Source organism: Pantherophis guttatus, chromosome 4, assembly GCF_059756535.1.
Source record: "Pantherophis guttatus breed Tessera chromosome 4, ASM5975653v1, whole genome shotgun sequence".
NCBI classification, from domain to species: Eukaryota; Metazoa; Chordata; class Lepidosauria; order Squamata; family Colubridae; genus Pantherophis; species Pantherophis guttatus.
This window is the reverse complement of record NC_142066.1, coordinates 27,241,793-27,256,484: the sequence shown is the minus strand read 5'-3', so window position 1 is coordinate 27,256,484 and position 14,692 is coordinate 27,241,793. Positions and strand designations below refer to the sequence as shown.

The following is a 14,692-nucleotide window of genomic DNA, read 5'->3' as shown; positions in this document are numbered from 1 at the left end:
AATAAAATAAAATAAAATAAAATAAAATAAAATAAAATAAATAATCTCTAATAAAATTCTCCCACCAGGTTTTTAATGCAAAACATCCAAAGGGCTCTGGATAGAGAACTTTGTCGTGCCCTTAAAACAGGGGTGTCAAACTCAAGACCCGCGGGCCAGATCCAGCCTGGGGGGTGCTTAGATCTGGTCCCCGGGGCCAGCTTGGAAACAGCAAAGGACTGGTCCACGGTGCCTCTGCCAGAGAAAATGGAGCTTGTGGGGGGCTGCAAAAGGAGAAATGTTCCCCTTTTGCATTTGAGCATGCAAGAAGGGGCAGGAAAGGAGAAAGGGAAAGAGGAAAGACAAAGAAAAAGAAAAAGAAAAAGGAGGAAAGAGGGGAAAGAGCAAGGAAAAATAAGAAAAGAGGGGAAGGAAGAGGAAAGGAGAATGAAGAGGGAAAGAAAAAGGGAAGGAAGGGAGATTATAATGAGAGTGAGGGAGGGTGTCAGGGAAGTCCTGCCTTAGCACTTGGCCACTACAGGTGCCCCCGACACGAGTCACATGTCATTCCCACCATGACCACGCCCCACATCTCCCTCTGGCTCTCCAAGGTCAAACACAACCCTGATGTGGTCCTCAATGAAATCAAGTTTGACACCCTTGCCTTAAGATTTCCAGAGAGGTTTTGGGATATTCAATCCCAGAAAGAAGGGAAAAAAATCAATCAGTCTTGAAGTGTAGAATTGGGACTGCTCTCTACCCATTTCCTGTTCTCTCCAAACAAGCAGGTAGAAAAGGTAAGACAGTGGAATGGAAGTGAAATGTACATTAAGGCTAAAAATTACACCGAGATGAAAAAAAGATACCTTGTTTTTGAAAGAGGACAAATTTGATATAAAACGTTGGGTGAAGAATACTGACTGTTTTTATGTTTCACATCCCAGGGTAAAATGTGAAGCAGCTTAAATTTTAAAATGCTCCCCTCATTTTTTGGAATGATTTTATGTATAAACACCATTCAGCACTAGTATGCTGAATTTAACACTGGGGCAACAACTAACTTATTTTACGAATCATATCCTCTGCTAGGGCAATTTACATCATTTTGATTAGCTGAAATGATATTCCACAGATATGCTATTACAGGTAGTCCTTGATTTATGATCACAATTGAGCCCAAAATTTCTGTCACTAAGCAAGATGGCTGTTAACTGAGTTTTGGCCCATTTCACATCCTTTCTTGCCACAGTTGTTAAGTGAATCACCGCAGTTGTTACGTGAATCTGGCTTCCCCATTGACTTTGCTTTTCAGAAGATCACAACAAGTGATTAAATGACCCCGGGATAATGCCATCCTAAATAGATGCCAGTTGCCAAGCATCTAAATTTTGATCATGTGATCATGGAGATGCTACAACAGCCATAGGTCACTTCTTTCAATGCTGTTGTAACTTGGATCACTAAACAAATGGTTGTAAGTTGAGGATACCTGTGTTTTAATCATAATTTTTATTTTAAATATAATTTTTGTAAATGAATATTTGCAATCTGTTTTTAAGTAGGCAGCTGAGGAAGCCCTCTGTGCAAATTTCTCAAGGTTAGTGATGGCGTGGAACTCTTGAATAGTCAGTATCTGTGGTATAAATGAAGTATAAATATAAGGCTTGCCAACACTCAAAAGTACTTCTAGTTGACTGTGAGGAAGCATTCAACAAATGAGAGACAAATGGAATACAGTTTTTAAGAAATCGGAAAATACAGAGATGACCTTCCTTATTTTCTAAGCAAGAAAAAAAGAAACTATTTTATATTGGGCTGCATTGTGGCCAATTTTGCACCGTGTGCCAAGATATGTCCTATTTTAATCATTTTAAAAATAAATGATAACAATCTGGATTCCTACAGGGAATCCCACAACCCATATTTGCAAACCACAATCACTAAATATGTTAAGCCAAAACCAGATAACCATATTATGTCTTAGTTCAATGTGTGGACCACAAGGGTGAGTTTTTACATTATAATGAACCACTTCACAACGATGTGAACATCTGTCTTGTGTTATCCTAAACCAAGTAAGTCACATTATGTCTTAATATATGTTTGTGTTCTTAATATGTTTGTGTTTTGCCTCTGCAATTTAGCTTTTCAGTTTAATTCTGGCTGGTAGCAGTTCTTCAACACTTTTCCTCATTACATGTAGTCCTCGACTTAACACCACAATTAAGCCCAAAATTTATATTGCCAAGCGTGATAGTTAAGTGAGTTTTGCCCCATTATACAATCTTTCTAGCCACAGTTGTTAAGTGAATCAGTGCAGTTGTTAAATTAGTAATACGGTTGTTAGGTGAATCTGGCTTCCCCAGTGATTTTACTTGTCAGAAAGTGATCACATGATCCCAGGATACTGAAATCATCATAAATATGAGTACCGTAGTCGCCAAGCATGGAGATGTTGTTTTAAGTTAAGAACTACCTGTACTATGTACCTTGGTAAACTGAACTTAGAAACTATAAAATTTTGGTCTTTCTTCAATCAGAAGGCAGTTTTGCCAGAATGGGGGCAAAGGATCTGCACCAAGGAGAGTTGGAGGCAGAGGAACAAGGATGGAGATCTCCAGAATTCGGGGAGGTGCTTTTCCCAAAAAGCAGTGATCTTCCCAGAAGATCACATGTGAGCAAGTGTGATTCAGAAAGGCCACAGAAAGGCAGCCTTTCCACAAGAATGATTAAGGACGAAGTATTTGGGGGAGTCCCAACCGACCTAGAAACGAAACGACATCTGTGTAAGGAATGTGGGAAAAGGTTTCGGAAGAAGTGGGATCTCATCAGGCATGAAAGGATCCACACGGGTGAGAAACCGTATCAATGTCCAGAATGTGGGAATAGCTTCAACCGGAATACAACCCTCACAAAACATCTCCTCATTCATTCAGGAGAGAAGCCTCACCAGTGTACGTACTGCGGAAAGAGGTTCACACGGCGTTCACATGTTGTGAATCATCAGAGACGCCACTCATGGTAGGTGCCCCTCTTCTTCTCTCGGTTGTGTGGTTGGAACACTCACAATTCACTAAATCCCCATGTAGGCCACCTATGTAGGCAATTTATTTATTTATTTATTGGTTCGATTTATATGCCGCCCTTCTCCAGAGACTCAGGGTGGCTTACAATGCGTTAAGCAATAGCCTTCATGCTTTTGTATATACCTGCTTAGTAGCACCCCCCCCCCCTTGCGCAGCTTAGGGCAACCTTGGGCTCTTGGAGGTAAAAGAAAGAGCTAAAACTAAGGGGAAAAAATAGATATGCAAGTTGAAAGGAAATGTGGGCAGGAGCAGCATGACCTAATAAATCTTTATTGACATTTGCTTCTTAAAGGATCGTAATAAATCAGCATTTCTCAACCCTGGCAACTTTAACATATGTGGACTTCAATTCCTAGAATTTTCCAGCTAGCATGCTGCATGGGGAATCCTGGGAGTTGAAGTCCATTTGTATTAAGGTTGAGAAATACTGTAACAAATGTTTAGATTGCAGAAAAAAGGAGGTAAGGTGTACTAATTAGGATGGAGAAAAAACATTTTCATTGGAGCTACAAAGTTCCTATTGGTTGGAGATTGAAACAAACACCTGATGAAAAACAGATGGAGTATACGGTAACCTCAAGAGTCCCGAACTACAGTCTTAGCCTAATCTAGCTAATATTGTGCATGGTGAGGGATGTTGCCAGTAGAAATCCACAACTGGATGGCTACAGGATTCCTGTTCCTGTTTTAAGGAGATGGGGGCTGTTGTCTGATTAAAGGAGGAGGAGGTAAATTCCTATATAATTAGTCAGCCTTACTTGAGTGTCTTTTTGCATAGTTACCCAGAAATCAGCCTCATTGGACACAGGAACTGACTGATTAATACGCTTATTTGAGTTGTTTTTATGTGCAATGTATTAAACCACTGTTTCTCAACCTTAGCAGATTTAAGAAGTGTGAACTTTGGCTCCCAGCATTCCCCAACCAGCATGGGTTTTGATCATTATGGGCTGGCTGAAGAATTCTGGGAGCTGAAGTCCATGCTCTTAAGTTGCTAAGGTTGAAAAACACTCTGTTAGATACACTTCAGAAATGTAGCCAATTCAGATTCAGGAGAGGAAGCATTTTAACTATTTTAACTCCAAAGCACCCTAAGCCAGTTGTTAGACAAAATTTCTGGCCAGAAAATCAATGCAGAACACCAGCCATTTCTGAGCTAACAGTCTCCATTGTCCAGTTAATCTTGCAAGGAAACAATATGTGATGAACATCAATTAGAAATACAAGACAACACATTACAAAATTTGCAGCTATGGTCTGTCAGTCAAAGTACTTGTCTCCCCAAAAAGGGATTAGCTGCTGCCTGCCTGGTTATCTAATGGGGTCCTTGATTAAAAGGACCCTTACAAGTGCTTTCTATGTACAAGGATCATGGATGCTGAGCAGAACCGGAAAAAGAGGTTAGGGGATCCATATTTCCCCATATGAGGGCATTAGATCCTATTAACGTGATTGCATGCTGCCAAATCTGTCTATAAACTTGGGTTAATAGCAGCCTGTGTTAAAAGTATTGTGAAGCAGAGCAAGTGGCTTTTCTTTTCTTTTTTTAAAACGATTTCTGCATCCTAGTTTCAACCTCTGACATCTTTAGAATCAGAGAACCAATGAGCTTGCAGAGTATCTGGTTAAAGACCTGACAGGACAGATAGTCACAAGTTACGACCATGATTGAGCCTGGAAATTATAGTTGTAAGTCATGATGGTCGTAAAGCAAATTACTATGTGCCCAGACCCAATTTTACTACCTTTTTCATATGGACATTAAGCGAACACCAGTCGTTAAGTGAACTTGTTCAGTATGGAGCAGTTTTGCCAGAAACCAGAAGTAAACTCGTTTCCAGCAAAAACATCGTAAATTGCAATCACATGACCAGGGAGTGCTATAAACAGCCATAAATGCAGACGGTTGCTGAGTGCCCAAAATATTGTCATGTGATCATAGGACCGGGGTGGGGTGGGGTGGGGACCCAATATCAGAACTTCAAAACTGGGTTGTAAGTATCTTTTGGAGAGTTCATCATAATTTTGAACAGTCACTAAGCGACCTGCTGTAAATCAAGGACTACCTTTACCACTATTTCGGAATGTATATGAATGAAATGACATGCAAGCTGATTTTTCAATTTGTTTTAAGTGACTGGAACATTTTTTTTTTCTGAATGTCCTCTTCAGTCCTTTTCTAAATGTTGAAGGCTGTCCAATTTCAGCTTAAACTATGGCTCATTTGAAAGAGAACCGGTCTTGATTTTCTTATTATTCTGATTGTCTGTCCTCTACTTTGTTTGCAGCCAAGGAAGATCTTGACAAAAGGATCTACTGCTTCCAGTTTGGGCAACAGATTGAGAAGCCCTATATGACCGGGGAATAAAGGTAGCTCAGTTTGTGTCCTGTAGGGTTTGGAATTTAGATCCAAGGGTAGGAGTGGGGTGGATTATTGACTATTGGCTGTTTGTCCACATCTTGAATATGATCAAAATGGGTCTAAGGACACACAGCTCTCAGGGGCATCCATTCTGTTGAGTGTACAAAGGAAAATCTGTACATATTTATGCCATTCAGTAATGATAGAAGAACTAAGACTCCATCTAAGTCAAAAGACTATTCATCCACATTTTACTTGATTTGGAATGGGAGTGAGAGATTGCGTTCCTGTTTATTTTGTATTATTTGGACTGCTTGTTGGCTAGAAATGAGTATATCATGCCACTAATTCAGCCCTGAATATAGATGAGTGGATGCTCCTGGGGAAACTGCTAATTTTGATCAGTATTTTTGTATCAGCTAAAGCCTTGTGAAATCAGAAAAATCCTTTTCCTGCTTTGCTGTACCCATGCCCAAAACAAATGATGCTCATTAAGGAAGTAAGATTTAAAGGCAAAACATCTTCCAGTAATGGAGCAGGCTGGCAAAATGATACTTGCCAACTATTTGGGAAGGCAGTCCGCAGATTTAACCTCTGAAGTGTTGAAGCTCAGTGGAAAAACGATACTAACCATTAACTCAGGATAAAAGAAATTCCAAGTTTTAAGTAAGAGGCAAGACTGATTGATTGACCAAGAAGCACTGACCTGGTATGCTTTTAAATGCAAATTTAGATCCAAAATATATTCCCATCATGGAGACTTCAGTCCTTTTGCACGTCAAGCTGCCCAGATGTAGGTATACATTTGGCAGTGCAATTTGGGGAAGGAAGGCCAGATGGGAAAACAGGAAGCAAAGTGGCCTCATTGTACACTGTGCTTGCTGGGATGGTTTTTTATATTGCTCTGTGGCAATATAGGGGTGATCACAGTTTTACTGCAAGGTTAGAAAACTGTGGCCCTCCAGTGGCTGCTGAATACAGCTCCCAGCATTCACCACAACTGGCCATGCTGGAATAATGTGAAGTGAAACTGACTTGGCTATTTGATGATTCATTTTTTATTCTGTACAGTAGAAAACCAGTGCAACATTTGTTTACATAATAAGTTATTTCCCCCTTTTTACAAACAGTCTGGAAACTGCTTAGAGACTTTTGATTACAGAATTCATAAATTAATTTTCACAAAGACAGACATCTGTTTTAATATATTGTCAAATCATTTTGACTTTTCAAGCTTCTTAAGATCCTATTCTACCAGCAGTACATATATTTCACATGAGAGGAAAAAAATGACTTTTTTTCAAAGCTGGGTCCTTTTTAAATACAGTACACCACAGATAAAATCTGGAGTAACTTCAAATCCTATGGCTTGATCATGTGGCCATTATGTGAGGAATATTTATTTTTTAGGAATGATCTTTTATATATTCTTCAGTTTCTATGGCTGCCTTTTTAGCATATAGGATAACTGCTATCTTTATAATACAGACTTTCAAGTTTATTTTGTACACTATCATAATCAAAGACTCATGTTAGGTAATTTCATTAAAAACATAATTCTACCTTGATGGTCCAACTGATAGACTTTTAACCCCATTCATTAATTTATTTAGAGGCATGGATTTATTTAGAGAGTTTAGGTAAGCTACTGTGCCCTCAGTCCTCTCATCTGCAATATTTGGTTAATGCCAAGCTAAAGAATTACTGAAAGTGTTTGTTAAATACTATGCATAAATGAGAAAACGGCCATATAAAATCAGAAATGTGTAATCTGGAGAATCTCTCTGCACTTCAGAGTGTCTTTTTTACAATCCATTTAAGCATTCAATTCGCTATAGGTACAGTAGAAACAAATAACTGTATTATTTACATATTCATTTTAAGTTTACTGACTCTCTCAGTCTAAAACACCAAACTTACATACTTTGCAGCCAGAAGTTTTGGAAATGGAAACTTGGAACTAGTTCTTCTCATTTAAATTAATGATTCTGTGCACTTCCCAAGCATTCCTGCCTCACAATCCATAAACTTCCAGCATGACTATGGTCCTTCAATTTAATTATTCCACTTAATGAAAATTAAATATTGTTTGTTAAATGATTCTGGGGTGGGACACATGAGCAGAGAATCCAGTCCTACTTAGCTGTTTTCTAGACTTTTGCACGTCAGACTAAGAAAAGCTGAACTGTACACCATGTTGAGATCCTGTGATCCACTCTCAGCAAGGAAATAGGCCTTGGTTACTTTTTAAAGGTCTCTTTTAAAAGTCTTCTCCTTCACGGTTGCAGTTCATCAGCCCAATGTTTCTGCAGGATAAAAGTGATTGATTATATTGGATGAAGACATAAGTGAAGCAGGTACAATATATACATAAGAAAAATAAAGAAAATAAAATCTCAGCTTGCCTAAGCTGTAACCAAAATTATTATTGGTGAAAAGAGAAAAAATACTGATTCAAAGAAGAAAAGATTAGCTCAGAATTCAAAGTTTCAATTAAAACAGGACATAAAAACTGTTGAACTTAATTCAGGAAATAAACATTTCAAGATAAACCACACAAGTCTAGAAAGAACAGCAAGAGCTTCACCTGAGAGGAGGTGGGATCGGCCTCTAAGTTACCATAGCAACCTTTATGGTGACGAATCAGATCTCCCCAAAGGATAAGATTCTTGCAGCTGAAGAAAAGGGGGGAACCACGATATTGTTAGTTTTAGTTTCACATCAGGCATAAAAGCTGGCCTGGTCACTTTAGGCCACTCACATTTTCAGCTCAACCCACCTCACAGGACTGTGGGAAAAATAGGAAGAGGAAGGCATGTTAGGTGTGCTTACTACCACCTTAAGTTAGTTATAAAATAATAAAGGTGGGATAAAAGCCAATACATAAATAAATAAATAAATAAAGCTAATAATTGGGAAACAGGTGCAAGGACAGAATACCAACATCTACACTCCACATTCCCCCAATGCACAGGAGAAATTGCTTACCCCGGGCACTGTCCTTCAATGGGCAGGATATGATTAGGCTCCTTTTCCAGGAAAAGATGAGACAGGCAAAACATATGAGCAGCCATGGTACAAGTTGGGTGAAAACAGTGCAAGGGAATGTCCTCATCCCCATCCTGCAGAGGAATTTTAGAAAGAGTGTACTTCAATCCAGAGGAACCTGCTGCTCCCCAAACAAATACAGGGTTAACTGCCACCATATTTTGATCCTAAATCCAGTTCTTCCCCACCCTTTCTTAGTCAAAGTTATTTCTTCCAGTTCAGATCCAATTGTGCCTTAGAAGTGGCATTTTAGAAGCTCAGCTCCCATTTTCTCAGAGCAATTTCGCCTCTTAGGGTCCACTCAACTTCTAGCCTTCCTATTTGTTGAAAGAACACACAGCACCCCAGATTGTTACCTGGAAAGTCTTTAGACAGACACTACAATGTTTTGTGGTCTCCACTTTTTCCTCTGGAGATGACGGTTCAGCACATTTAGTATCTTTGACAGCTCGAACTGGCCCAAAGGCTATGGGCATGTGTAAGGGGGGTTCCAAGCCTGGGGGGAACTCTCGGCAGTACTCCTGCTTGAGCCATCGTATGGTGAGGGGCAGACGGCACCATGGGGCAGTTTGCAACATGTGGGCTACGACACGCAAGTGGAAGTCAAACTGACGCTCCCGTGTTTTGCGGCGGGTGACATGGGTAAGACGGCGGGACGAGTGAGGATGTTGCCAGGCCCATTCAAACTGGAAATTAGCAAGAGAGAGAGGGAATAAATCAAAAGGGGTTGCTGAAACTTAGGAAGGAATGAACAGAAAGTAAAGATCTGTCCACTTACTGTTAGGGTTTAACTATGGCTTTTTCAGTAACATAGTACTCGACTTAACCACCACAATTGGGACTGTTGCTAAACAAGGCAGTTATTAAGTGAGTCACATGCAATTTTATTATCTTTTTTTGCCATGGTTAAGCAAATTACTGCAGTTGTTAAGTGAATCATGCAGTCATTAAGTGAGTCCAGCTTCCCACATTGACTTTGCTTGTTGGAAGCCAGTTAATAATGTTGCAAATATTGATCACATGATCCTGGGATACTGTAACCATCATAAATATATGTTGGTTACCAAGTATCCAATTTTGATCACATGACCAATTTTGATATATCCTGCAACAGTATTAACTGTGAGGATTGGTTTTAAGTTGTTTTTTTTCAGTGCTGTTGTAACTTTGAACAGGCTAAATGAATGGTTGTTAAGTCAAAAACTAACTATACTTGACTTCTGGTTGACGTCACAGTGATATCAGACACAGGGAATGGGTCTCCGCATTCCCTGTGCCGAGTTCTCCCTGTTCGTGGGCTCCGTGAGAAGCCAAAGCCGCCCTGTAGGGGCAGTGAAGCAAAGAGGGGCGCCCTGTGAGGTCGAGGAGAAGCGCAGCTCTCCTGCCTGACCCCGGGGTTCCTTTTCCCTCTCAGCCACAGCAAGAAGAAGAGGCAGCCTAAAGATGGCTGCCACAAAGCTGGGACAACCGAGGAACAACTAAGACTGGTGCTGGAGCAAAGCAGGTGAATAGTAACTGGAACTGGGGGTGAGGACACTTTTTTGCCTTAAATTTAACCCCAAGGAATAATTTAAAACTATTTCCTCTGAATTATTTGTTAAAGTGGCGTCTAAGCATTCTGAGAAAATACCAGACCAGAAGTGGAAGACGCAAGAGAGAAATATAATAAATTTTGAAATATACAGAAAATTGGATTCTTAAACTGGGAAGAAGTGGTACTAGGAAGGCAGTTTAAAATGCTGGAATTATTTACTTATAAATCTTACTCTGATTTTATAGTTGATTTATAACTAAAATGACAATTGGCTAGTGGCAATACTGAAATATAAATTGAGAGTGCCACCTGCTGACAAAAGGAAAAATTACAAGTCTGGGAATATCTATATAAAAGACTGAAAATACTTACTGGATTATTCTCATCTATCCTATGTCTGCTGGAGACTCAAATACGAAAATAAGGAAACTATATAATTAAAAGGACCCCTGAATGTTATGCTAGAAAATTAAACCTGTAAAGGGGATGCAAAGAGACTTTTGATAACCTCTGGGACTATTTAAATGGAACTGACTGTTTACTTATGGGATATAAAGAACTGTGATCAGTGCATTCCTTGAAGGGCAATTTAAGGACTGAATAAATAGTTCATGGACTGTTGGATAAAAGTTGAATTTCTTAAAAAACAATATAAGATGCATTATAAGGAAGAAATGAGTGGAACATTGAAGGAGATGGCGTTACTCTTTCAAAATACAAAGGATATCATGGAGAAAGGATTTAAGGAGATTACGGAAAAAATGGAAAATACTATACGAGGGATGATGAGTGAAGACCAAGACGCCCAGGAATAGGAGGCGCCAGCAGAAGAAATGGAGGAAGGGATTGAGCCCAAGAGTCAGAGAACAGGAGAAGACAGGAAGGAAGAGTTAACAAAGAAAATAACAGTGACTGATGAATTAAATGTGGGGAAAACATACTATGAGAGTTGGAAGATACTTTTGAAAGGGAGATAGGGGTCTGGACAGAAATTTTTGAAACTTAGGCAGTGGAAGAGGGTAGAGGTGGGAGAAATATTTAGATTGAACATTTTATTTAATATTTGCTAATGATTTCTAATAGAAATAATTAGATATCCTTTGCAGTTTCTGATTATCTTTCTCATTATCAGAAAAATAATTACATATTCTGATGGAATTACTGACTGTCAGTTTTCAGCTCTTTTTAAAAGTGAAGAACTTCATGTAAATAAACTGGAAAACTTCTGTGTGAAAAAAAAAAATTAGATTGAACAACCAAGACGCAGACAGAGATAAAGATCCAAGAGAGGAATATATGAGAGACAAGTCAAAAAAAAGCATAGCAATTAAAATATTAAAGTGGGCAAGAGATGATGGGCAGATAATTTCTTTTTTATGTTGTTCTGATTTGCTTTTCTTTTTCTCTCGCTTTCTTTCCTTTTATTAGGTAGGTGACATGACTAGAAGTTAGGATAGAAAGAAAATGTTTTTTATATAAGGGTGATATGATTAAAAGGTAGAATAAAATAGAAAGAAGAGGGAATATTAATGTATACACTTTTATATAATAAAATAAAAGCAATGAGAAAACAAGGAATAATTGGATGATAGATTGCAACTTAATGTAAATGTGTATTAATAGAAATATATAAGTTGATTAAGTGTAATAATTATTATTAACTTTACTAGTTTTATTCGCATTAGAATGTATGACACTCAGGTGCCACACTGTTCACGCATTGATATGTTTGTAAAGAAATAAAAAAATTTTTTTAAAAAAAAACTATTTATACTCAATTGGATGGGTTCCCAGAACATACTGAATCCCAGATTAGTTAGGTTTGGTGAACGCACAGAATCTCAAGCTAGCTAACCACGTATTAGCTTGTTATATTTTGTAAATCCTGAGAAAGAAAAAATAATAAGTACTGAGAAGTGCCTTACGCGCAAAGCAGCCACATCAGAGGGGAAACCATGAACAATCAACACCATGTCCCTGCAAGAAGAAAGAAATACATGAAATTCAAAAGGACAGCAACTCATTTGTCCCAGAAAGTTCAAATTTCAGTCTCTAAGGATCTCCGAATTTTCGCCTCACTCAAATCTCATCACAAAAGAGAAAAAAAAAACAGATGGTGAAAAAACGGTTTCCTGTAGAGCAATGTTTCCCAACCTTAGTCATTGTAAGACACATGGACTTCAACTCCCAGAATACCTGCTGGCTGGGGTATTCTGAGAGCTGAAGGCCACATCTTAAAATGGCTAAGATTGGGAAACACTCCCTTGGAGCCTCCCAAGTTTTTTCCCCTACATCTGGTTGGGGCTAAGAAGGAACTGTATAAACTTCATAAATTATTTGCGAATATAGCATCTTTTACACACTCATGGTTCCAAAGTCTCCTGGGACCAAAAACACTCATACCATGGCCCACGTCCACTTGTCTTCCAGGCCCCACCACACCGCTTCCCAGCATTGTGTTGGTCTATGCGTCGTTCGGGATTGACAGTGAAGCCAATGTAGATCCGTCCCTGATAACGGGGGTTGGTGCAGTATAATAGATATACCCCAAAGAAGCCACATACTTCCACCACCATCTCTCCCACAAAGGGAGGAACAGGCTGAAGAAACCTACATGAAAGAAGAAATCAAGTGTTAGAAAAACTGAACACCCATAACTATCCACCCCATTATAAGAATCCAACAAACAGGTTTGATAACTGCTAGGGTAGCTCGCAAATGTTTTTGAACTACAATTCCCAGCATCCTTTTCTAGCAGTCATCTGGCTGGTGCTGCTGGAATTGCAGCTAAACTCTCCCTGGTGTTATTTTCCCTACTTCTCTTCCGAGATACTTTGCTAGGATTTTGACACGCGAATCACAAATTCGACTCCTTTGTATCTTCAAGGCAAGGAGAATTTTTTGCCAACCAGCAGGATTCCCCACCAAAATATCTGAAATTAAAATTCCTGCATTCCCAAGTGGAGGAGGAGGAAAAAAACAAAACAAAACAGTACCTGTTGAATTTCTGCCTGCTGTGCAACCCAGAATGCAAACCTAATCCTGCATATAGTGGCTTTTACTATTTAGCAGAGTCCCCTTTCCCTTCGGATGCGGCTTGAGCGACCAATAAAGCAGACATTTGCCATCACGCCCTGCACCTTTCCAGCCCCAGCCCTCCACGTTCTCGTCGCCACGCCCCTTTCGAACCTGCCCTACCCTCGTGACCACAGCAGACGGTAGGCCGTTACCTAGCAATCTTCCTGTCCACGCTACTGACCGTTTTTTCAAACGACACCTTGCTTACATGCTATTGGCGAAGACAGCGAGATGTCCCGCCCACATAGGGAAAAAACTGCAGTACCGCAACTGGATGAAGTAAGAAGAGCTATTTAACAGGAAGGAGCTCTAGAGATCCGAATGGAGGTGGCTTTAAAAAAAAGTCACAGTATAAACTTAGATTTTTTTTTTTAATGTTAACTTTAACAAATTATACGCATGTGTTCTGTATACTGTTCGTACTCTATGTATACGTTTATATAGAATTGCAAAGAAATATTCCTAAACCATGAAAGTTTAATCCATCCCAGACCAAGCCAAGTCCAAAAATGCCAGACAATTTCCAGAAGCCTGGCACTCTGACATCACCAGGGGTGAAATCCAGCAGGTTCTGGCAGATTCTGGAGTAGCGGAAATTTTGAGCAGTTCGGAGAATCGGCAAATACCATCTCTGGCTGGTTCCAGAATGGAATGGGAATGGAGATTTTGCAATATCCTTCCCCCAGGAATGGGGATTTTGCAGTATCCTTCCCCTACCATGCCCAGCAAGCCACGCCCATAGAACCGGTAGTAAAAAAAAATTGGATTTCACCACTGGAAATCACCTATCAATAGACACATAGACATTAACAACATTTGGGCACCCTTTTTTTGAACTATTACCATCTGGCAGATGGTACAGGATAATAAAAACAAGGACAAATAGTCTGAACTATTTGTTCTAGACTAGAGCTTCTATACCAGGGCAATAACCATATTGAATTCTACGGTATAGTGCAATATCTGGTTTTCAATAACAATTATATGGAATGTAAAGGATGTATGTTTGTGTTTTTATTTTTATAGTTGTAATGTACACTGAAGACGGCATTTAATTTCATTGTACCATGTGCAATGACAATAAGTAAACTAAACTAAACTAAATTAAACTAAACCATGCAAAAGAGAGCCCAAAAAGACCCAAGCATTTTTCCACTAGCAAATCAGCACCCAGATCAGCATAGAATAACTTCAAGGTTAACATCAGACCAACAATCAAGTAAATAATACCTCAAACAAGAATACTGTCGAAGCGATGAATAAACAGCCCAACCAAAGAATCTCTAAGACTGCCCTCACTAACACTGACAGACAAGCCACTAGATTAGAATATAAATTGAGAGAAAACCAGGGGTGAAATCCAGCAGATTCTGACAGATTCTGGAGAACCGGTAGCGGAAATTTTGAGCAGTTCGGGGAACTGGCAAATACCACCTTTGGCTGGCCCCAGAATGGGATGGGAATGGAGATTTTGAAGTATCCTTCTCCTGGAGTGGGGTGGGAATGGAGATTTCGCACTATCCTTCCCCCAGGAATGGGGAGGGAATGGGGATTTTGCACTATCCTTCCCCTGGAGTGGGATGGGAATGGATATTTTGCACTATC

General features: G+C 39.5%; 2 protein-coding genes across 17 annotated transcripts in view; one reads left to right on the top strand and one right to left on the bottom strand.

Moving 5' to 3' along the window:
* The window catches only part of LOC117666740 (zinc finger and SCAN domain-containing protein 31-like), a 31,365-nt gene extending 19,592 nt beyond the window's left edge, over positions 1–11,773 (top strand). For 8 of the 11 annotated variants that reach the window (XM_034419625.3, XM_034419617.3, XM_034419618.3 and 5 more), the window contains 3 exons: positions 2,520–2,831; positions 2,916–3,000; positions 5,354–7,206. In XM_034419625.3, the coding sequence (XP_034275516.1) occupies positions 2,520–2,831; positions 2,916–3,000; positions 5,354–5,369 (413 nt within the window). In that variant the 3' untranslated portion in view covers positions 5,370–7,206. Of the gene's footprint in view, positions 1–2,519; positions 2,832–2,915; positions 3,001–5,353; positions 7,207–9,711 lie in introns of those variants that run through there. The other 3 variants (XR_015734195.1, XR_015734196.1, XR_015734197.1) reach the window with 2 other exon arrangements.
* Positions 6,463–13,325, bottom strand: SLX1A (structure-specific endonuclease subunit SLX1A). Of its 6 annotated transcripts, none has more exons than XM_087893889.1 (7): positions 13,240–13,325; positions 12,413–12,619; positions 11,935–11,986; positions 8,832–9,161; positions 8,416–8,549; positions 8,015–8,102; positions 6,463–7,733 (listed from the first exon to the last, which is right to left on the bottom strand). In XM_087893889.1, the coding sequence occupies exons 2-7, from the start codon at positions 12,583–12,585 to the stop codon at positions 7,704–7,706; spliced, it is 807 nt and encodes a 268-aa protein (XP_087750015.1). In that variant the 5' UTR covers positions 12,586–12,619; positions 13,240–13,325; the 3' UTR covers positions 6,463–7,703. The 6 variants fall into 6 exon arrangements, with proteins under 6 accessions (XP_087750015.1, XP_087750016.1, XP_034275521.1 ...); XM_087893890.1 differs by having other exon boundaries at positions 13,208–13,288; XM_034419630.2 differs by having other exon boundaries at positions 13,006–13,265.
* Positions 13,326–14,692: the final 1,367 nt, after the last annotated feature.

Coding starts and splice junctions, on each gene's coding strand:
- SLX1A (XM_034419629.3), bottom strand. CDS start 12,585: ATGGTGGTGGAAGTATGTGGCTTCTTTGGGGTATATCTATTATACTGC. Junction 11,987..12,412: donor ACAAGTGGACGTGGGCCATG/GTATGAGTGTTT, acceptor TTCTTCTTGCAG/GGACATGGTGTTGATTGTTC. Junction 8,550..8,831: donor TCTGTCTAAAGACTTTCCAG/GTAACAATCTGG, acceptor ATTCCTCTGCAG/GATGGGGATGAGGACATTCC.